The 23,991-nt window shown below is 47.0% G+C and overlaps 1 protein-coding gene across 1 annotated transcript in view; it reads right to left on the reverse strand.

Moving 5' to 3' along the window:
- Positions 1-23,131, reverse strand: part of LOC136846458 (uncharacterized) — a 144,228-nt gene extending 121,097 nt beyond the window's left edge. The window contains exons 1-2 of the mRNA XM_067117253.1: positions 22,882-23,131; positions 1,168-1,274 (exon numbers count right to left, since the gene is read on the reverse strand). Coding sequence (XP_066973354.1) covers positions 1,168-1,266 — 99 coding nt within the window. The 5' untranslated portion in view covers positions 1,267-1,274; positions 22,882-23,131. The remainder of the gene's footprint in view (positions 1-1,167; positions 1,275-22,881) is intronic.
- Between the last annotated feature and the right edge of the window lie 860 nt (positions 23,132-23,991).

A 23,991-nucleotide genomic window follows, 5' to 3' on the forward strand; every position in this document is an offset into this window, starting at 1 on the left:
TTTTTGTCTTGTATGATCTATGGTTTTTTGTCTGTGGTGTGGTGTGGGGTGGTAACTTCACTGCTGAACATACTTGTATATCTATGTTCAGTGACTCAAACAATTTATTAGCTCTAATTGGGAAAGGAGGTGGATGATTGCTTATAAAGATATCCCTTAGATCAAATAGATTTTTTGTTGGTGAATCACTCGTCTTGATTCTTAATGCACTTTTCATTGTCATGAACTCACTATGGAGGAACAGTGGCAGTTTTCTACATTTGACTTGTACAGAGGAGACTGGTGAGGATCTAAATGCCCCTGTGCATATTCTCAGTTCTTCACTGTGAATTGGGTCCAATATTTTCAGTGCTGCTTCTGACGCTGAACCATATATTTTACTTCCGTAATCAATGACTGATAACACTGTTGCATTACAGTATACAGTATGGTTAGAGTATGTCTATCAGCTCCCCAATTTGTGTGTGATAGTTTTTTAATAAGACTTAGCGCCCTTTTGCATTTTGATCTTATGTAAGTTATATGGGCTTTCCAATTCAGGTGTGCATCAAATATTAATCCTAAAAATTTTGCAGTTTGGCTAATTGGTATATTATGGTTTCTGATTTTCAATTCTATTTCTTCAGCTTTTTTCCAGTTTTTATTTTTATAAAACATGACAGCTTGAGTTTTTTCTATGGAAAATCTAAAGCCTACATATGAGGTCCATTCATCTATTTTTATTATTGTTTTATTACTCATTCGTTCTGCATGCTTTATGCATGATGCTGTATAATATTAAGCAAAATCATCCATATACAGGCAGTCCCCAGTTAACAGCAGGCTTGGTTAACGGCAATCTGGTGTTAAGCAGCTTGTCTAGTGACAAAAATCAGCAATTTTCGGTGCCAAAAATCGCCGATTTCCACTTACTGGCACCGATAATTGGGTACTGGCGCAAATACATACCCAACAGATGCACTGATAACCGAAAATCGTCACTTTTCAGCACTGATAAGCCCTGAAGATCACCGATTGTTCGGGCTAGTGGGATTAAGGGAGAATTCAGGTGTTCAGGTATTGCAATACCTGTTTTTTAAAGGATAACTTTTCCTTAATCATAAAACTTTACAGATAACCTAGTATTTTCATGACATAAACAAAACACTAAACTTCTTAATGACTCACTTTCTCAATTATTTCTGTGACAACTAGGTGGCTGACTGTCCTAACCAGATTTTGAGCAATGCACTGGGCACATGCCCTTAGAAGGCTTCCTGGTTTCATCTTTCCAGCTGAAAAAAAAAAGAGATTGTATGAGAGCCTTTAAACCAGAACAAGAGGACCACATCACTTATTAGTACAGTAATAATAAATCAATCAAAAATTTTCAAACAATCTTTGTTCACAAATACAAAGCACTACTGTCATGAATCCCAATTCCAAATGAGTGGGGATGCTACACAAAGTGGTAACCCACCCTCACTTGCAAGTATCTTCACTTTCTGCTTTTATCATGTAGGGCAAGGGAATATTCCATGAAATCATATGGGAGGGAGCTATGACTGAAAATATATCAATCATCTAACCAGCTTTTGTCATTAAGAGTATTCAACCTAGCATACAGAAACTGATATTCAGTCAAACTGCTGTCAGCTTTTGTATATACTCATATGACTTCTTCAAAATAATTTACTTCTTTGTTGGGACAGAACAGTAACATGTTTTAAGACAGCTTCTGTTACATGAAGCTATAAAGTCTTTCAGTTATGGAAACTGTAACAGATTCTGTGAAGATTATGCACCTAGCTCCTTTTTCTCATCAGTGAAAAGATGGTCGTTTTATACATTTTATATCAGTTCAAACACTCCTCAAAGATCTCAAGACTTGAACTTGATTAATAAAGATTTGTAGCATCACAGTCACTAGAGGTAACTAGCATTTGAATAGATAATCTTTACTGAACACCAAACAACACTAGCATTACACTCCATCCCTCATGTCTACAAGGGTAGGAAGATACATCAAGCCTGTAAAGGGAAACATAACGCCCTCTAGTCACTAATGCGGGGAGAGGGAGACTACTAAAAATTAATATTACAGTACCATTAATAATAATGACTGTATAATAAAATAAGCAGCAATGATGACATGAAAGTTTCACATGGCCTACTTGCAATTATGTAGAATAAATCTATATGTTAAAATACCTGGATAAGGAATAACAAATTCTAGGAATATTTGTTTTACTTTTATCTGCAAGAAGTTTTAGCTAATCATGCAATTTGAAGACACTTTCTAAAGTTTGCAGAAATTTTTTTTATACTTTACACTAAATATCTATAAAACTTTGGAACTCCATGACACTGATAAAATCAGATACTAATAACAATGGTATATAGTTAAGGGGATCAATCAAATCACAGAACTGTGGGAAATTATCAATGTATTTCTCTTTCCTACAATGCAGCTATGTCCATTTCTTTCCCTTTATATGTTGGTTTTATGTGCAGGGTTAACCATTGCTCAAAAAATGGCCAGCCCCATGCAAATGAACTGCAAATGACTGCCCATATAGTATACTCCTCTCATTTTTGTCCTACCTGTATTTCCTCCTCTGCTGTCAAAATCTCATGTTCTCCAGGTTGCCGCAGGAAAGCCACTACAAGGACTGGAGACTGGCTGATGCAGCGGCCATATTGGATGGCTGCCCATATACTGTAGTATACTCTTCTCCCTGTACTTCCTCCTCTGCCATCAAAATCTTGTGTTTACCAGGTTGCCGTGGGAGAGCCACTACAAGGATTGGAGCCTTGCTGATGTGGCAGCCATATTGGACCCTGAGGCGCTCCTGCCTCAACGTCACCTGGGTGCACCCGGATTTGCTCTCACATGGTTATTGGCCTTACTAGCAAACGGACCTATACTTCCTGATTAACATCTTTCAGAGGACTGCCAACCCTTGCTCCACGTGTTGTGTCCCAATTCAGGATAACTGGATAGCATCTTTGGAATTTTAACTAACCCATCCACGTAACCTCCCTTGAATTCACCATGTGTATCTCTCTCTCACCATTTATCAGTAAACCCTCTTTTTAATTCCAATTTGTGAACAGTGCAATATAAGTGAGTTTCGATTGGCTGTGCCATTCATGGGCACATTGATAGTTAGTGAATCCTTACCATTTCAACTGCATGGTATTAGGGCTTCAATTCTTGCCAATCCTAGTATGATCGAGGTAGGAACTGCGATCCAATGTCAGATACTGACCTTTTCGCATGAGTGAGGAAACGTGAATCTCTACAAAATAGGCTGGAAGATCAGAGTCGAAGGCAGTAAGGAAAAGCCGAGATAGGTTCCCTTATTGCCAGTCTCTCCTTCCTCCCCTTGCTAGATGAAGGAGCGGAATTGCTCCTATGATTCTATAAGAAACATAGAATGGGTGCTCGATGTGTAGTCTTACCTGACCAGTGCCCGCTCCAGCAGCCATTGGTTCAAGTCCTATTCTCTCATCCCTAGAGGAGAAGTTGAGGATGGGGAAGGAGGAGGAAGAGAGGCTGTGTCACTCTCGGAATCCTCTAACTTCAGAACCAACGCCTTAGGGCGAGATGCTACTGGCCCTTTGAAGGAGCCGGATAAGACAACACAACTTGTTGAGCAGCCACCACACAGCCAAGGAAAAGGGGTTCCAAGGGCCTGTGACACACACTCTCCCCCTCTCCTCTCCAAGGCACGATGCGTGGCCAATATCCAAGAGACCACGCCCTGCTCAGACCTATTGCAGAAACTTCTGAATGCGAGGGATGGACCAAGCCATCGACTTCGTGAGTTTCCTGCAAAGTGTCCTAGACACTTCTTCCTTTTGGGAGAGACACTACTACGTAAAAACGCTGATCGACATCCAGGTTAGGGAATGTCGAGCCTTCGAAAGTACCACAGCTCCTCAACAGGACAAAGTAACGAATGATCTGGATCATCGACACTGTGTCTCAAGGAGGAGGGGAACAAGAAGGACTCGAACCCGACAGCTTCCATGCCAATGTGATTCGAGTCCACCCACGACATCCGAGAAGGAGTCGAGGTATGATCCCCACCCCCTGTTCTTCCATCTTCACGCCAAGGCCAGGGTAAGATGAGAGATGGTCCTAAGAGGGCATATCTCTATCCGACGACTGTGAGGGCGCTGCAGAGAGCACTGACAGGAACTCCTAAATAAGAGTCGCATGCCACCCAGGAAACAGTTCCCTGGGAGAGCACGACCGAAGAAGCTTCATTCAGAGCTAACTCGACTGAGGATACGGTAAGGCTACTTCAGATAGAAGACTAGGTCAAAGGGCCTACGCTCTTCACAAAATGAAAGGAGAGAAGCAACTCTCGGCGGAGAAGACGAGAAGTCCAGACTTCTGACGAGCTTAATTTGACCCGAGAAGAAGTTCCGGCAACGACACCTCACCAGCGAAGACGGATCCAGTCCCTGGGACAGTGTTGCAGAGGATTTCAGGGATATCCAGCTATATCCGCTAAGCCGTCATGAAAGCCTCTGTGCTTTGCAAGGAAAGCTGAAAGTCTCCCAGTCCTGAACACAGGGATGTACTGCCTCAAGAACCAGCTTTCTTGTGTAGCTGCAGAGGTTGGGCCAAGCGGAATTCTTCTTGATGCCTGCAATCGGGTTGATGAGGCAGTCTTCGGCATTTGTCTGTAAACCGTGAGCAATGCTTTAGAACCCCTAGCAAAACGGACAACACGGAGTGAAAAAACGCCGATATCGAAGTTTTCACCAAAAGACAGCATGTTTCAAACGGAGCGCCCTGGTCTGGTACGGCGAGCCAGAAAACTACCGACTTGTGTGCAGGGAGGCAACAGAAGGATGGTAGGGATTTCAGCGAGCAGTCTGCAGGAATCTTTTGTGAAGAAAGAGGAGCAGCATGTTCGCCCCGATCACTCAAACCCGAGGCCAGGCTTCTGCCTACCATCACATCCCCACCAGGAATGCATCTGGTTAACTGAGCTGTCGAAAGTGTGCACAGAACAACCCTTGAGTACCTGCAAATGTCGAGATGAAAACAGGAGGAAAAAACGATTGCCTCTTGTTTGTCGACAAATGCCACTACTGTGGTTTTGTTGTTCAACAAAACCAGTGAGTGCCGCAAAACCCATCGTAAATTCTCGGACGGCCAAAAGGCTGCCCTCAGCCCAGGACGGTGATGAGAAGGTACTAATCGCCTCGTCACACAAATTCAAGACGGTCTTACCAGGTGCGCTATTCTCAATCTGTGAATCCGTAAGTAGACACAAGATGTGAAGGGAATATGCAAGCATATTCAAGGTTCCTTCAATCAAGCATTAGCCTAACTCTTCCTCATACATCAAAGAGAAAGAATGGAGCGAAGCAGACTTCCCATTCCCCACCATGGAAGCTCTGCAAGATGACAGGTACCGAGGGCAATTAGCCTAGCCGGCTTGCATTTTCCGAATCGGAGCACGGGAAGAGGTGGCTGGATGAAGTTCGAGCAGAAAGAATTGCCGAGACCTAAGGGAAATAGATACTTCCGAAAGAACCATTCCCAGGTCTCGCAAATGTCACAGCCAGCTCCAGAGACCTGTAGCATCACTCGTCCAGGCATCAGCAGTTGCAATCTCTCTTCTGAAGCCTAGGACTTAGCTATGCTGAGTTGAGGGGGCTGGCTTGAACTCAAGGTCGAGAGTTGAGATGACTAAGACCCAAAGTTCTGGCCATTGTCCAAATGACAAGTCAGTGCCCTGGTGCTAACCTTGGATTACCGGGTATCTGGCAAATCTCTGAAAGAGAAAGAACCTGCAAAGGTTCGTTCTCAAGGGTCGAGCCAACTCTGGACTTACGAAACCGAGATCCGAATTCGGGGACAAAGTCCTTCTTCTTAGTACCAGAATTGCCCAAAACTGCAGTTGGCAAGACCTCCTGAAGGCAAGAAGAATTCATATTCTGTCAAGGCAGGTGGAGTTATGTCTCGAATTCCGAATTAACTCCTTCAAAGTAAAGAATTCATCAGGTCGAGAATGCTCTCGAAGCCAGGACCGCTGGGCGGTCCCTGACACTCGCCCCCGAACTGCAAGGGTCATGAGTGACGAAGGCTATTCATTGGGAGCCGCTAATCCTGTCCCGGGGATCCTCGCACCGGACGAATCGGCGCGGGTTCTCCGAAACATGGGGGCGATCAGAATTTGAAGAGGAAGACCCCGCTGTTTCCGAGCAAGCGCGAAACTCCTGTACCTCCTTAGGAGGGAGACCTTGACAGATCCCATGAAACCCTCCTCAGCTACCTGGTTATAATAATGAGAGAATCGTGACTGATACTCCAAAGCACATCAGGCAGCTGGAATTCAAGAAAATTTCGTCGAGCTCTCTGTCTCTCCCACGCTCGGAACAACCGAGAGGAGAAGAGAACAGGTGAGGAGAAAGAGCATCCTACCTATCCTACCAGTAAGATAAGCAGAGAGGCGACCCAGGAGCGATAATCAACCGAAAGAGATTACTGCCACACGGGGGAAGAAGAGCACTTGTGCCGTGGCAAAGTGCTGTCCTGGGAAAAGCAAAAAGTTCACTCGAACATAGCCGAGAACCCGAATCGGAAAAAACCAAGTAGGGCCGAGCCGATCACGCAAACGCAATCCAGCTGGTTGGTATGCGGCGGACTGGTAGGCAGGCGGGGCTAGCCGAGCCGAGCCAGTCTGGCAAGCCGAGTCGAGCGGAGCCAGTCTCGTAAGTGCGACCAGGGGCTGAGCCGAGCCGATTGCGCGACGTAACTGGGCAGGCCGGGACTCGCTCTGCTGTGAACACTGCTAGTTTCCTAACTCTAAAACTCCTTCAACAGGCCAAGGCCCCTCGAGAAGAAGGTTCAAAGGGGAATTCTGTGTCTGCTATCCTGCATGCTCGAACCCTAAAGTTCGAGACACAAGAATGAAGCCCGCCCGAGCAACCGAAGCAGCTGGCGGGCAGTATCGAGACACCTGGCGTCTCGGCACCCAGACACCATGCTCGCACCCAGACACCTGGGTGTCCGCAACCAGACACCTGGGTGTCCGCAACCAGACACCTGGGTGTTTCGCACTTTCTCGGCCCTGTGCCTCTCGTGAAGGGAGAGCGCCGTGATTCATAGAATCGAGCTACCCACGAGACTTCCAAAAACTGGAGCGGCCAAGCTGAGCCTTAATAGATCAAAAAAGAGCCAGCACAGAACCAGTCTTAGACGACTTCCAAGATTGGCAACAAGGGCGTGGTCTTTCAGAGGTCAGCGCCTCGCAGCCCCAAACGCAAGATCCCACAGGAGAATGCAATCGTTCCTGCCCGAGGGCGAAAGAGCCAACGAGAAATTGTCTCCCGGAAGAGAATCAGTCCCTTAGAAGTCCCGTGAGACTCCTGCGAATCTCTTCCCTGCTTCTTCTGGGATGTTCGAACCGACAGGATCAAGACACCAGGTTGGGAGCCCGATCGAGCACTGGCAAACGCTGGGAGCTATGCATGCTGGCAGGAAGAGGAACCAAGATACCTGGGTGCCTCGGCCCTTCTCTCCCTCGCACTGCTCCCGAACTGGGCCGAGGAAGACCTCTCCAGACCATCGATACTCGATATTCCATAGAATCTCGAGTTACTGAGCGGCTCGCGAACGAAGCGCTCGGCAGCCCCCATCTTAGAGGCGAACCCGAAGACTGAACGGATCGCGAAACTGAGAATTGCGCGCTCGCTGCTTCCAAAACACACAAAACCCACGGCTAAGTGCGAATCGGTTTCCTAACCCGAAGGTCGGGAAGAGCTGCTAACGAGAGACCCACTACCTCGGAAGGAGTGCAATCCCAGACGCCCAAGGGCATCAAAGGGAAGAAGCAGCACCTCTCTTCGCCAACGGAGGTCTGCTGGTCCGACTTCGACCCTGACCTCAGGAGAGGAAGGGAACAGGCAAAAAGACGAAATCGAGATAAGACGAAGAAGACGAAGCGTTACTTCCACAGGGCGTGCTTTCTTCACCTCCACTTCGACATCTTCTACAGGATGGTGGACACGAACATCATAACCCAGGTAGTCTGGCAGGAACACAACGGACACCAGAGGCAAAGTAGGCATGATCAGGACAGCCGGCGCAGGAGCTACGGCAGCGGTTCGGAAGGCAAGAGCTACTGCAAAGGCCTGAACATCACTCCAACAGGACGACTTCCTTCATCTTCACGCTGACATTTCCTACAGGATGGCGGATATCGTAATTCCTGGGCAGCTGGCAACGCAACGAAGCGCCCGCACAACCGCCAGCAGCGGCAGGAATGATCAGACAGCTGATGCAGGAGCCACAGCACAGGTTCGGAGGGCAGGAGCGCTGTAACGGCCAGAACGCCACTTCCACAAAGGGGGCGACTTCCTTCCTTTCACGCCAACATCTTCTACAGGATGGCCGACATCGTAACCTCCAGGGCAGCCGCTGGCAGGAACACAACGGAAGCGCCCTGGGCACGCACCACAGGAGTAAAGTAGCGGCACGATCAGACACGGATGCAGGAGCTACAAGTGAGAAGGGTTCGGAAGGCAGAACTACTGCAATACAAAATGTCATTTGAAACTCACCAGCAGCCATGCTGAGGAACGCATCAGGCGGCTGCAGCAGGAGACCAGGAAGAGCAGCCCAGAGACTGCTGTCGAGTTGACAAGAGCATAACACAGGAACAGCAGGGAGCAGATGGACTACAGATATGCAGGAGGCATTGCAACAAGACATGAAAACCAGCAATGACAGCGACGATCCACATCGGGCGGAACAGAGTCAGAGCGATCTCCGACATGGAATGTGTCATCTAACTAGGAATTGTGGTTCATCCCAAGTAACACTGAATGAATGTTGGGGCTGCTTCATGAGATATTCTTTTGATATATCCAGCCAACTACTGCTGTGTTTGCGATGCTCACTGTCAACCTGAAAGAAAAGCAAGATGATTAGTAGAGGGAGGTTCCTCCCGCTACAAGGGGAACTGCCCTACACAGCGGGAGGAGGTACTCTAGACGAGATCGCCCGACCGCTCGCTCTGGTTCGCCCGAATAGCGAAGAGAAAAGGACGGAGGGAGGCCACCAGGGCGCTGCAAGGAACTTGTCGACGACGCTCGCGAACCTCCCACCTCGCCCGTAATTTCTCCGGGAATACGCAGGCGGCGAGCAACACTCAGCATAAAGTAGGAAGAAATTAGTGATGCCACTTATACACGGAGGGCGGAAGCCCAAGAAGGGAACGAACTCTTACGTCCCGATGAATGTAGGGGAGTGAAGATATTATGTCCCAAACTATATCTCCCGAAGTACAGGGGCGCTTCAGTATTTACGTAAAGGGCTGCTGGAAGAGAAGCATTACCACTTGGTTACGCTACTCCAGTTACACCCTTGGCCGTCAAACCCAAGACACAGGCAGGGAACGACGGCTTATACAAGGTTATCACAAATCGTGGGTTTGTATTAATAAATATCAAACACACGTACATATAAACAAAAATACAGAAAGATCCCACCGGGATAATAAGAGCTTAACGACAGTCAGGCGGAGAGAACGAAAACACGTCAGCAACGAATGACGGCCGAAAGCAAACTGGAATGTTTACATCCGGGCAGGCAGGTATCCCTGCCTACCTGGTGGTAGTTACTGCCTAACCACCTTGCTCAAGAATTTAACGACCGTTTCCAGCCTAGGCCTGAAAGTAATTCTTAATATAAAAGAACTGAGGGTTTGCATATTGTGTTGGAACAAACTGGAAGTCTTCTATCTTCTTAACCAGAGCTCCTGCTGTCTAAGAGGAGGAAGCTTTCTTCACAAAGCTCAAAAATACTGGACATAAATGTCCTCCGACAAGGGGACCTCTCTTTATGCAGACTAATGCTCTCCGTATGGCGCCCAAATGCGGGAGACTGATACTGAAGAATTGGTGCCAGGTTATCGGGAACTGGTGCCGATCACTTGAAAAAACCAGAGCCAGGCGCTCAATTCGGAACTGGCATTCAAGAAAGAACAACAGTGCATTCTAAAAAACTGTCTGAGTGGGTGATAAATGTTCACAGGCAGGAGTCAAGTACTTGATAGATATCAACACCCTGCAGTAGGCGGAGAGCATTCTGGAATCGGTGCTGGGCACTCAAGAGTTGGCAGCGAACTTTAGGCAACCAGTGCCAAGTGCACAGAGGTAGACAGTGGGCGCTCGGAGACTGTGACTGTTGTATGTCGCCGAGAGAAGAATCTCTAATCCGCTGGTATGTAATAGGAGATGTCTCGTTGTCACTACACCTCTTCAAGGGTCGGGATGCGCCGTGAAAAACACCAAGAACGCCTCTTGTCAGGGCTAATTTTGAGTCCAACGACAATTGGTGGGCACTAAAAGGGACGCCCTTCCAATGACAGTCTGAGGGTCTTCAACTGCACGAACTGTGAGTGACAGGTTCTACCGAGGAGGTGACTTCCCATGGGCAAACTCCTCCAACCTCCTTTGGACCTTTGGTATATCTTCCTCCTTCCACCTAGGAGCGTTGGGGAGGGGGGAAGGCACTCTGGAGCCACTGGACACTTGAAAGTTGCTAGGCGCTTGGGTGCTGGGTGCCTATGAGCACTGGATGAGAGTTTTGGCGCCAAATACTGGCACTCCACAGCTGGGAGTTCATGAGACAAGTGCCATGGACTTCCAAACTGGAATTTATATCACTAAAGCACATCATTTTGGATGCCTTTTCAATGGTTGTCAGCCGATGCCTGGGACTGGAGAACAGGCTCGACTGAGGGGGGCAACTACCCGTGGGCAAACCCCCTTGGACTCCACTTGGATCGCAAGTATGTCTTTTCCCATGTTTAGGGGAGCAGGATAGTGACTTTTGGTCTAGGAGATCTGATGGGCTGGATAGTCACCTCGTACCCTACACTTCCAGCAAGACGACTTTTCAGTGGCTGTCTGTCGCAAACTGGGACCGTACAACAGGTTCGACTGAGGGGGCAATTACCCGGGGAACTTCCCATCAGCCTCCATTGGACTTTCAGTATGACTTCTAACAAGTTTAGGGGAGTATGACAGTGACTTTGGTCTAAGAGAACCAACGGACCGGATAATCACCTCCTCCACTGCACAACACTACACTATTACAAGATTAACTTCTCTTAACCCATACACAAGGCTGGCAAAGGCAAGGGAAGGAAGCGAGGGAGCCAGGCATGGGAGAAGATAAGAGGGCTAGTAGCACGAGAGAAAAAATTAATGTAGGAAGAGTTGGCACCACACAATCAGGAGCTAACACCACTCAAAGCTGATGCTAGCGGCGCTCCTGGTTGCTCGGCGCTGAAGCTAGTAGGTGCTCCTGGGCGCTCGGTGATGATTCTCAGCTGTCAAGAAACTCTATTTATCCAAAAGCCCATTGTCGCCAAAATAAGTAAGTTCTATCCTTACTACGTTCTGCCCTTACGCTTTTTCAGTTCTCTGTAAAGGAAAGTGTAATAAGAAAACATTCTAAATCAATTCTTTACCAACAATTGTTTTGAAGTACACAAAGTACCATCACACAAAACATATCTAAATTCTTTATCAAACACTATTTGAGACTTGCTGATATGTATTCGCCACCAAAAACATTGGTTCAGTAGCGAACACAGTATTTTTGTTATGATACCCTACTCAGTAAAGGGGAGTTAATCAATTGATTGCAAAATCGCTGTAGCAAAATATCACAACTTTTAAAAGTACATTGTATTTTTCCTAACTATACAAACCTGAGGTCCTTTACATTAGGAATTACTTTCAGTGAAGCTGGAAACGGGCGTTAAAAACTCTTGAACAAGGTGGTTAGGCAGTAACTACCATCCGGTAGGCAGGAGTCCCGCCTGCCCAGATGTAAACATCCCAATTTGCCTTTTGGTCCAGGTGTCAGATTGAGGGGTGGCATGAGGCGGGCATAAAATGTAATGTAAAGGACCTCAGGTTTGTATAATTAGGAAAAATACAATTTACTTTTAAAAATTGTGATGTGTTCCTACACGATATAAAAATCATCGGTCCTTTACATTAGGAAGACTCACTGGTGGAGGGAGGAATCTGAGTGAGTCTCTGAACTGACTGGAGTTTGCCACACCTGGTCCACTCTCCTGGTCGAAAGAGCGAGGAAGAGTACCATGCCTCTGACATCTTGATCAGAGTATAGGAATTGCGAGATCAATTGTCAGACTTCTGGACCTTTTCGAATGAATGAAGGATCATAGCTCATGTGAAAATAGGCTAGGAAGAATCTAAAGAGTCGGAGGCATTAAGGCAAAACCAGAAAAGGGTTTGTCTTATTGCCTGGGTCTCCTTCCTCCCCTTGCTAGAGGAAGGGGTGGGATTGCTTCTATGATTCTAGGTAAGAAAAACAGAACGGGAGCTCGATATGTAAGCTTACCACATCAGACGCCAGTTCCATTCTCTGCCCAAAGGAAGAGAAACAGGGGAAAGCAGAAGGAGGAGGAGGAGAGGCCACTCACTCTCGTAATCCCTCTCACTTCCAGAACTGTACACTTTGGCAAGATGCTACCTGTCCTCTTATGGGAGCCGGGTAAGAAAACACAACTTGTTGAGCAGCCACCACAGGTCCAAGGAAAGGGGGTTCCAAGGACTCGTGGACAAAAACCCGAGAGAAACTTCCGGAATGCAAGGGATGGACCAAGCCATTGACTTCGAGAGCTCTTGGGCTGAGTGTACAGGTGACGTCAATGACAGCTGCAGAATACACTCTTCCGATCATCTCACGAGGCCAGAAAGAAAGGCGTGTCCTTGGACACTCCTTTCTTGGTGAGTTAGTACTAGTGCAACGTCGTCAACATCCACTAGAGATGTTGAGACTTCTTCGGAGAGTGACGCAACACCCTAATAGGCCAAAGCAATGACTGATCTGGATCATCGACTACAAAGTTCAAGGGGAAGGGGATCACGAAGAACTCGAACCTGGCAACAGGTGTCAATGGGTTCGGAGTTCACTACGACATCTGAGACGGAGTCAAACTACTGATCCCCATCTCTTGAATGCTGACAGCAAAGAAAGTCCATGAAGATCGTTCACTCCTTTCCCCAATGCCAGAGCAAGACGAGAGATGGTCTAGAGAGTCGGGACTCTGTCTAATGATTCTTGTAAGGGCGCGTGCGGAACATGAGACAGGAACCCTAAACAAGAGTCACAAGCCGCCCAGGGGCCTGAGGTCCCTGGGGGAGCAAGACCGATCAAAGCTTCTCATCAGTATGTAAATTTTGACTGAGGAGAAAAGGGGCTACTTTCAGGTGGAAGACTGGGCTGAAGTGGACCTAAGACTTCACAACCGAACCAGAAAGAAGCAACTCTCAGTGAGGAAGACGAGGAAGTCCGCAACCTGCTGAAGAGTGGATCTGACCAGAGAAAATAGTTCCATCAGCAACACCAACCAGCGAAGATGGCTCCAATGCCTGGGTACTGCTGCAGAGGATTGATAGAGACATCCAACTACATTCAACCCCCATATTTGCGTTCTCACGATTCGTGGACTCACATATTCGTGGATTTCTCTGTGGAATGTATCTGCCCATTTTTTGTGGAAAATTCACCCATTCGCAGTGTTTTTCACTAGAAATATTCACTAATTACTGTATTTTCATATAATTTTCATGACTAAATACACTTTTTGTGATAAAACTATTAAAATACTCAGGTATAAGCATTTTTAGAGGGGGTTTCTTGTGTTTAAACTATCAAAATAAGCAGTTCTAAGTGTTTTTATAAGGGTTTAAAGTATTCAAGGATTTTAACTATTCGCAGGGGGTTGGGGGTTGGGGGTTGCAGTACGCATCCCCCGCGAATACGGGGGTTTACTGTACAGGCAGTCCCTAGTTATCAGAGGGGGTTCCGTTCCCGACAATATGACGATAACCGAAAATAGGCGACAACAGCACCGATCCCTGGTTATCGACGCTGACATCTGCTTACCGGCGCCGATAACCGGGGATCAGTGCCAATAACGAGGGATCAGCGCCAATAACTGGCGATTGGCACATAGCAGTGCCGACAATCCAGTTATCGTTGTCACTAGACAAGCACCATAAAACCGGATCACCGATAACCGGGGACTGCCTGTATTTCCATTGCTGCTCAGCAAGAAGCCTATGCTTGCAAGGGAAGCCAGATACAAGAAGTCCCAGATTATCGGCGGGGGTTCCGTTCCAGACAGCGTGCCGATAACCGAAAATCAGCAATAATAGTGCCGATAACCGAAAATCAGCAATAATAGTGCCGATCCCCAGTTTTCGGTGCCGATAACTGGGGGCACTGATAACCAGGGATCTGAGCTGACAACTGGGGATCAGCACCAATAACTGGGGATCAGCACCAATAACCAGGGATCAGTGCCGATAACTGGAGATCAGTGTCGAAAATCCGGTTAACATTGTCACTAGACAAGCCCTATAAAATCACAGTTTTTGAAAGTAAATTGTATTTCGCCTAACTATACAAAAATGAAGTCCTTTACATTAGGAATTACTAATGGCGAAACTGGACACAGCTGTTAAACTCTTGAACAAGGTGGTTAGGCAGTAACTAATGTCAGGTAGGTGGGAATACCCACCTGACCAGATGCAAACATTCCAGTTTGTCTTTCAGTCCAAGTTCAGACCGAGGGGTAGCATGAGGTGGGCATAAAATGTAATGTAAAGGACCTCAGGTTTGTATAGTTAGGAAAAATACAATTTACTTTCAAAAATTGTGATTTGTTCCAACACGAAATACAAACCATAAGTCCTTTACATTAGGAAGACTCACTGGTTGGAGGGAGGAATCTGAGTGAGTCTCTTTAACTGACTGGGGTTCTGCTCACCTGGGCTACTCCTCCTGGTCGAAAGAGCAAGGAGGAGTACCATGCCTCTGACATATTGATTGGAGTGTAGGAACTGCAAGATCAAATGTCAGATACTGGACCTTTTCGCATGAATGAGGAAACTTAACTCATACGAAATAGGCTGCGAAGAATCTAGAGTCAGAGGCAGTAAGGAAAACCCAAGATAGGGTTTCCCTTATTGCCAGTCTCTCCTTCCTCCCATTGCTACAGGAAGGAGTGGAACTGCTTCTATGATTCTAGAAGAAAAATAGAATGGGTGCTTGATGTGTAGTCTTACCGCATCAGACGCCAGATCCAGCAAGTATTGGTTCGAGTCCTATTCTCATCCCAAAGGAGGAGAAGTAGAAGGACAGGGAAGGAGGAGGAAGAGAGGCCAGTCACTCTCGGTATCCTTCTCACTTCCAGAACCAACACCTTAGGTGAGATGCTACTAGTCCTCTTGAAGGAGCCAGGTAAGAAAACACAATTTGTTAAGCAGCCACCACAGGGCTAAGCAAAAAAGGTTCCAAGGGCCTGTGGGCAAGACCACAGGAAGACAAGAGTGTGGTCTATGGGACCATTTCTTGCTTCCAGACTGACAGAAACTTCCGGAATGCGAGGGATGGACAAAGCCATTGACTTCGTAAGCTCTCGGGTGGAAAGCACCGGTATCGTCGTCGCCAGCTGCCGAGTACCTCCTCCGATCGTTTCACAAAGCCAGGAGAAAGATGTGTTCTTAAACACTTCCTCCTTGGGAGAGATAGTACTAGCAAAAGCGTCGACAACATCCAGGTTAGGAATGTTGAGCCTTTTTGGAAAGTACCAGCTCCCAAATAGGACAAAATAATGACTGATCTGGATCATCGATACAAAGTCCAAGGAGGAGGGGAACAAGGACTCGAACCCGACAACAGATGCCGATGGATTCGGAGTCCACTTACGACATCTGAGAAGGAGTCGAAGTATTGATCCCCTTCACCTGTTCTTCCATCTTCTACACCAAGGCCGGAGCAAGATGAGAGATGGTCCTAAGAGGGCACATCTATATCTGACGAATCTTGTAAGGGCACGTGCAGAGCACGGGACAGGAACCCTAAACAAGAGTCAAATGCCACCCAGGAAACAGTTCCCTGGGACAGCATGACCGAAGCAGCTTCTCATCCGTAGCTAATCTCAACTGAGGAGAAGACGGCTACTTCAGATAAAAGACTAGATCGCAAGGGCCTATGTTCTTCACAAATGAAAGGGAAGCAACCCTCTGCAGAGAAGATGTTCTTCAGCAAATGAAAGGAGAGAAGCAACCCTCTGGGCAGAGAAGATGAGGAAGTCCAGACTTGAAGAGCAACTCTGACCTGAGAAGAAGTTCCTGGATCAACGTCCACAATACACCCACCAGCAAGACAAGGGGGGAGAAGACGGATCCAGTCCCTGGGACAGTGTTGCACAGGACTTCAAGAGTATCCAGCTATATCCGTTGCTGCTCGGCGAGAAAGCCTATGCTTGCAAGGAGAGCTGGAAGGTCTCCCAGGCCTGAACACACAGGGATGTGCTGCCTGAAGAACAGCTTCTTATGTAGCTGCTACAGGAGGTTGGGTCAAGAACTCTTCTCGATGCCTCGGAAGCAGAGCTATCAGGTTGGGTGAAAGGCAAAAGACTTCCAGCATTTGTCTGTAACTCGGGGTGAGCAATGCTTATGAACCCCTAGCGAAACAGACAAATACGGAGGGAAAAACGTAGATATCGATTTTTCCCAAAAAGACAGCATGCCTCACTGTAGTGGCCCCTGGGTCTGGTATGAAGGAGCAAGAAAAACTACCAATTTTGTTGTGCAGGGAGGCAACAGAAAGATGGTAGGGATCTCTCAGCCAAGCAGTCTCGTCATGAATCTTCTTGAGGAAAAGAGTGAAGAGCACAATCTGTCTCGATCACTCAAACCCGAGGCCAAGCTCTCCTACCAATACATCCCCACAGGGAATGCATCTGGCTAATTGAGCTGTCGAGTGTGCTATAGAACAATCGAGTACCTGCAAATGTCAACAGGTGAAACAGGTGAAACTCATCCTGAATTCTCGGAAGGCCAAAAAGGCTGCCTTGAGTCCAGGAGTTGATGAGAAGGTACTAATCGTCTCGGTCACACACCTTCAAGACAAAGTCTTACAGGTGTGCGCCTATTCCTCGATCGGTGAATTCAGAAGAAGACACACGATGAGGGGAATATGCAAGCATTTCAAAAGTTCCTTCAATCAACCATTAGCCTAACTCTTTTCTCATACTTCGAAGAGAAATGAAGGACGGAGGAATGGAAGCAGACCTCCATTCTCCACCATGGGGAGGATTCTGCAAGATGACAGGATACTGAGACGATTAGCTCTAGCAGGGCTGGCACTTCCCGAATCTGGAGCATGGGAGAGGAAGCGGGATGGAAGTTTGATGAAAAGAATTGCCGAGACCCAAGGGAAATAGATACTTCTGAAGGAATCCATTCCCAGGTCTCGGCAATGTCGCTGCCACCTCCAGAGACTCAATAAGTATCACTTCATCCACGCATTTTCAGTAGGAGAACTTCTTCCCAGTCGATACTTTTCTCTCTTTTCCCTTCTTCCTCCTCCCTTATGGAAAAGAGGGTGGAAAGAGACACAGTTATGGACACTTTCCTAGAAGGGAAGAAGAGTGCTATGTGTTCCGCAATCTTCTTCCGAAGCCTGGGACTTCTTAGGAGTTGAGGGGGGGCTGGCTTGAACTCAAGGTCAAGCCGAGATGACTAAGACCCAAAAGTCTTGGCCACTGTCCAAAGGACAAGGCAGTCCCCTAGTACAAACCTTGATTACCGCAGTATCTGGCAAATCTCTGAAAGAGAAAGGCAGAACCAAGTAAAGGTTCGTTCATAAGGGTCAAGCCAACTTGGAACTTACGAAACCGGAGATCCGAATTGGGACAAAGTCCTTCTTCTTAGCACCAGAATTGCCCAAAGAACTGCAGTAGGCAAGACCCTCCGAGGCAAGAATTCATACTCTGTCGAGGTGGGGAGAAGCTTGGTGTCTCAACCTGAATGAATTTCTTGTCTGAAGAAAAGTATTCACCTGGTTGAGAACGCTCTCGCAAGCAAGGACCACAGGGGCCCCCAAAACTCTCGGCCCCTCGGGAACTGCAAGGGTTGTGGGTGATGAAGATTACTCATTGGGGGAGCTGCGGTCCTGTCCCTGGAGATCGTCGTGCTGATGAATTGGCGCGAAGTTCTCCGAAAAACGAGGGCAATCACAACTTGAAGAGGAAGACCCTCACTGCTTCTGAAGCGTGAAACTCCTGTACCTCTCTCCTTGAGGGAGACCTTGACAGATCCCAAGAAACCCTCCTCGGCTACCTGGTTGTACTATGAGACAACTGGGAGACCAACACCCAAAGCACGCCAGGCAGCCAAACTCCGAAGACAAATTCGTTGGAGCTCTCTATGTCTGTCTCGCGCCTCTTGGAACGAAAAAGAGAACAGGTGAGGAGAAAGAGTACCCCCACCTGTCCTGCCAGTAAGACCAGCAGGAGAGACGGACCGTGAGCGATAATCAACCGAAGGAGATTACTGCCACATGGGAGAAGAAGGGCGCTTGTGCCGTGGCAAAGCACTTTCCTGGGAAGAGTAGAAAGTTCACTCGAACAGAGCCGAGAACCCGATTCGGGAAAACCAAGTGGGGCTGAGCCAAACCGAGCCGATGCGGTGGACTAGGAGGCAGGTGGGGCGAGCCGAGCCGAGCCGACCGAGCGAACACAATCGGAACTGGACAGGGCGGAACTCGTCTGCCGTGAAATATCATTAGTTTCCCGAACTCTAAACTCCTTCAAGGCTGAGGCCCCTTGAGAAGAAGGTTCAAAGAGGAATTCTGTGTCTGCTATCCTGCATGCTCGAACCCTAAGGTTCAAGACACAAGGATGAAGCCCGGCCAAGCAACCAAAGCAGCTGGCGGGCAGTATCGAGATACCTGGGTGTCTCGGTACTTTCTCTTGTCCTGTGCCTCTCGTCAGGAGAGCGCCCGTGATTCATATGATTTGAGCGATCTACGAGACTCCCAAAAATCGGGAGCGGCCGCTTTCGGTTTCGTAAGAAATCAAAAAGAGCCAGGCACAGAACCAGTCTTATACACAGACTTCTAAAACTGGCAACGAGGGCACGGCCTTGAGAGGCCGCGCTCTCGCGGGCCCCCAAAACGCAAGAACCCAGAGGAGAATGTGAATCGGTTCCCACCCAAGGGTAGGAAGAGGCAACGAGAGAAACTTGTCTCCCAGAAGGGAGTCAGTTCCTTAGAAGTCCCGCAAGACTCCCAAAAGGAATCTCTTCCCTGCTTCTTCTGGTGTTTGAACCGATAGGATCGAGAAACCAGACTGGGAAGCCGACCGAGCACTGGTAAGCACTCGGGGAGTGCTTGTAGTGCTGGCAGGAAGAGCTGAGACACCTGGGTGCCTCAGCCCTTTCTCCCGCACTGCTCCCGAACTGGGCCGGGGAGAGTACTCTCCAGACCAGATCGCGATACTCAATATTCCACAGAATCTTGAGCACTCGGAGTGGCTCGCGAATGAGTGCCCGAAGCAGCCCGTCTTAGAGGCGGAACCTCTAGGACTGGGAACCGGATCGCAAACCGAGGTCTGTGTGCCCGCAGCTCCCAAAACACAAAACCCAGGGGTATGCGAATCAGTTTCCTAACCCGAAGGTCGGGAAGAGCCAACGAGAGACCCACTGCCTCCTCGGAAGGAGGCAGTCCCTAGACGTCCAAGGGCATCATGGGGAAAGAAGCAGCCTTCCTCTCCTTTGTCCGACAGAGGTCCGTCCAGTTCCCGGGACCTCCCAAACCTTGTGAGAGGAAGGAAAGAAGCAGCAGAATACGAAATCGAAGATAAGTTGAAGAAGACGGTGGTTACTTCCACAGGACGACTTCCTTCACCTTCACTGTGACATCTTCTACAGGATAGTGGACACGAAACATCGTAACTGCCACGGCAGCTAGGCAGGAACACAATGAAAGCAGCCCAGGACATGACCACCAGGAGAAGCAGCAGGCTCAATCAGGACAGCCAATGCAGGAGCTACGGAAGCGATTTGGAAGGCAGGAGCTACAGCAACGGCCAGGAACGTCACATGAAAGTCACCAGCAGCGACAGGAACGATCAGGACAGCTGTGGCAGGAGACCAGGAAGAGTCAACCAGAGACTGTCATCGAGTTAACAGGAGCATAACACAGGAAACAGCGTGAGCAGATGGTCCACAGATATGCCAGAGGCAGTGCCACAGCATACATAAAGGCCAGCAATGACAGCAATCGATCCACATCACCGGGAACAGAGTTGGAACGATCCTGACATGGAACTATGCCATTCCAACCGGATACTGTGGTTGATCCCCAAGCAACACTGAATGAACGTCAGGACTCCTTCATGCGACATATCCCCTGAGATATCCAGCCAACTACTGCTGTGCCTGCAATGCTCACTGTCATCCTGAAAGAAAAAGCGAAGATGATTAGCAGAGGGAGACTCCTCTCGCTACGAGGGGAACTGCCCTACGCAGCAAGAGGAGGTCCCTTAGAAGAGGTCGCTCGACCACCCACAGCGGACCCCCTCGCGGTCTTCGCCCGACAAGCGAGCGAAGAGGGCGAAGGAGAGAGATCTCTGCCAAAGGAAAGGTAAGGAAGAACCTACAGGAAGAGAGAAGGAAGGAGGGGAGGCCACCAAGGGCACCGTGGAAGCGGAACTTACCGACGACACCCATAAACTCGCCCCGCAACTCTCTATAGCACAGGCGGCATAAACAACGCTCAGCACAAGTAGGAAGGAAGTAGTCATTCCCTTGTACACAGAGGGCAGGAGCCAAAGAAGGGAAGCGAAATATCACATCTCGATCAATGTAGGGGAGCGAAGATATTACATCCCAACCTAAATTAGTATCTCTGAACGTACAAGGGAACACCTTCAGTATCTAAATACTGTAAAGGGCTACTGGAAGAGAAGCATTACCACTCGGTTACGCCCCTCTAAATACGCCCTTGGCCATCAAACCCAAGACACAGACACAGGGGAACGACGACTTATGCAAGGCTATCACAAATCGTTAGTTTGCATTAATAAATATCAAACACATACAATACATACATACAAATACAAAAAGATCCCACCGGGGATGATAAACAGCTTAACGATAGTCAAGCAAAGAGATCCGAAAACACGTCTGTAATGCATGACAGCTGAAAGCAAACTGTAATGTTTACATCCGGGCAGGCGGGTATTCCCGCCTACCTGATGGTAGTTACTGCCTAACCACCCTGTTCAAGAGTTTAACAGCTATGTCTAACTTCACCGTAAGTAATTCCTAATGTAAAGGACTGATGGTTTGTATATCGTGTTGGAAGAAACAAACAACTCAGGTATATCCAATTTCAAACAAAAGCATAGAAAGAAACCAATAGGGAAGTCAGGCTGAGAATCCACCAAGATGTCTTTACATGACGGCATCTGGAAACAAATTGGAGCTCATATCAACAGGTGGGCAGGGTTTCCCCCTACCTGTTAATAGCCTAGTTAACAACCTTGTCTTAAATTTAAACAGCCATTCCAGCTTATGTTTGCAAGCTAAATACCTATGTTAAGAACAAATGTTTGTATTTGTGTAAAAACAAATGAGAAGTTCAAAAAGTAATAGAAGTTTTATCATCTTTTGTTTATTATTATTATTTCATCCCCACAGGGCTAGTACTAAACATGGTGTCCCATGGAACTTCTGCCAAGTTTAGTTCCAGCCCCTCGTTGATGAAGGTAGAGCCATAAACCAAAGGCAGTAAATTTCTCAGTGTTCCCATAACTTTCTCAAATTATCTCACCTATGCTGTATTATACAAGCTACATCCATGTCTATACTCTTTAGTCAAAAAATTACATTAATAACCAATAGTGTCGTGTGACCGTCTCCTTAACATTTGCCTTAAGCAAATTAAAAGTCAAGAAAATTATCTTTACTAGTCCAAAATGCAGTATTGAAATAAAGTACAATGGGCCAATGCCACCAAAAGGCCTAGCCTATCACAGCCTCAGCGAGGTCCATAACTAATCTAACCCGGTATTATTACAGTTTCGGTCAAATTCGGATATGTATTATTTTTTTACTTATCATTCATTTTTTAGATGAATCATACGAAAAACTTACCCGAATCTTGCGCAAATTAATGGTTACGGAGAGATTTGCCGATGAATATTGTTCCTTATTGTTATCCCACCAAAGTACAAGTTACAAGGTAATACAATACCCCCCCCACATAGCTAACACAGCAAAATTGTTGACTGGTTACAATTTTGCCGTGTTAGCTATGGAGGGGGTGGGGGGTATTGTCTTACCTTGTAACTCGTACTTTGATGGGATATCAATGAGGAACAATATTCATCAGCAAATATCTCCGTAACCATTAATTTGCGCAAGATTCGAGTAAGTTTTCCATACGAATCATCTCAAAAATGAATGATAAGTAAAAAAATAATACATATCCGAATTTGACCGAAACTGTAATAATACCGCTAATCCTAATAGACCTTGTTTTGTCAATTAAAAGAAAACTTTACCTAGCGAGCATTCTATGATATATCCTTTGAATTAACAGGAGGCGGCCCTATTTTAAAGACCGGGCTAGAAGGGGCATTCTTAGACATTTTGGGGCCGGGGGGACACAGTCCCATTTGGGGCCCCTCTTATGGGGTGAGAGGCGAGTGAAGCAAGCCAAAACAGCTGGGGGTTCGGGGGAGGAAAATTTTTAGAATATGAGCTATTGTAGGATCATTTTGAAGGCACTTGTAAATGCAAATTTCAGAAATTTAGCTTGTCCTGTCATAGCAGCAGTGGTTAAATTTCGCAGTTTGGGGGGCCCCTCACTTTGGGGCCCGGGGGGCGATTTCAAACAGCAACACCCACAACCCCGGCCTCAGGAACGCCACTGCGGGCTAGCTTTCCGGACATCTGGACACCCTAGCCTACCTACTGGCCATGTACTGTAGGTCGAGCTTCCTCAAAGGCACGGCTACTCACCTTACCAGCTCCGCCGACAGGACCCACTTCAGTTTATATCAACATCTTGTTAAGAATTCAATGGCCTAGCCGAAATAATAACCAAAATTAATATTTGTTTTCTTAATGCAGAACAAATTTGCCCGGCCGATAAGTAATGCCTTTACAACGACACAAAATAACTTATGAAAATGACAGGAGTTAGGCGTTTGTAGCAGTACTCTTTCTGTGCAATAGGTGTGACTATGTAGCGGCACATCATCTTACTAGTGCAGTCATTTGATGACGCTGAATAATGAATGCGTGTGTTTGTATTTGTGAATGTTTTGTATTCACTTTGTATAAACGTAAAATGAGATTTTTAAAGAAATCTAGACTAGTCAAGTGATTATATTTAAAAGCTATGTTAGTATTCGGGGACTTTGATTTTATTAGGGACTTATTTTTATTGTCAATAGGTTTTCCTGTGGGTGATAAAAAACTGTAATAAATGAGTTTCATTACAACACAATATTGTGTTACTAAGTCAGTTTGCAATAAATTATTGTTTTCTTTTTTCAAAGTATCCTTAAGCTACAAAACAACTCATTTTTGCAATAAAATCTATAATGAGTAAAAGCCAAGCAAGCAAACGGGAATTGAATGGAATGGAATATAAAATTTAGGACAAAAGGCCAAGCACTGCGACCTATGAGGTTATTCAGCGCTGAAAGGGAAATTGAGAGTAAAAGGTTTTAACGGTGTAACAGGAGGAAAATCTCGCAGTTGCACTATGAATCAGTTGTTAGAGAGGGTGAGAAGTAAGATGGAAGAAAGAGAATACGAACGGAGGTACAGTAAAAGGAATGAAAGTGGTTGCAGCTAGGGGTCGAAGGGACGCTGCAAAGAACCTTAAGTAATGCCTACAGTGCACCACATAAGGCGCACTGATGGCATGAACCACCCTACGGGGGCAGCAAACAGGGTGCCCGGTCAGTGTATATGGACAATGAAGCCTGTCGGTGGTCAACTGCCTGTATGAATTGCCTTCAGCAGGCTAAATAGATAATCAATACATAAACAAGAAACATTTATGAAAGCAAGAGCGTGCCCTTGCTCTTCATTGCTCTCTGCTGATACACTGAATATAAC

This window comes from Macrobrachium rosenbergii, chromosome 15 (genome assembly GCF_040412425.1).
Source record: "Macrobrachium rosenbergii isolate ZJJX-2024 chromosome 15, ASM4041242v1, whole genome shotgun sequence".
Lineage (NCBI taxonomy): Eukaryota > Metazoa > Arthropoda > Malacostraca > Decapoda > Palaemonidae > Macrobrachium > Macrobrachium rosenbergii.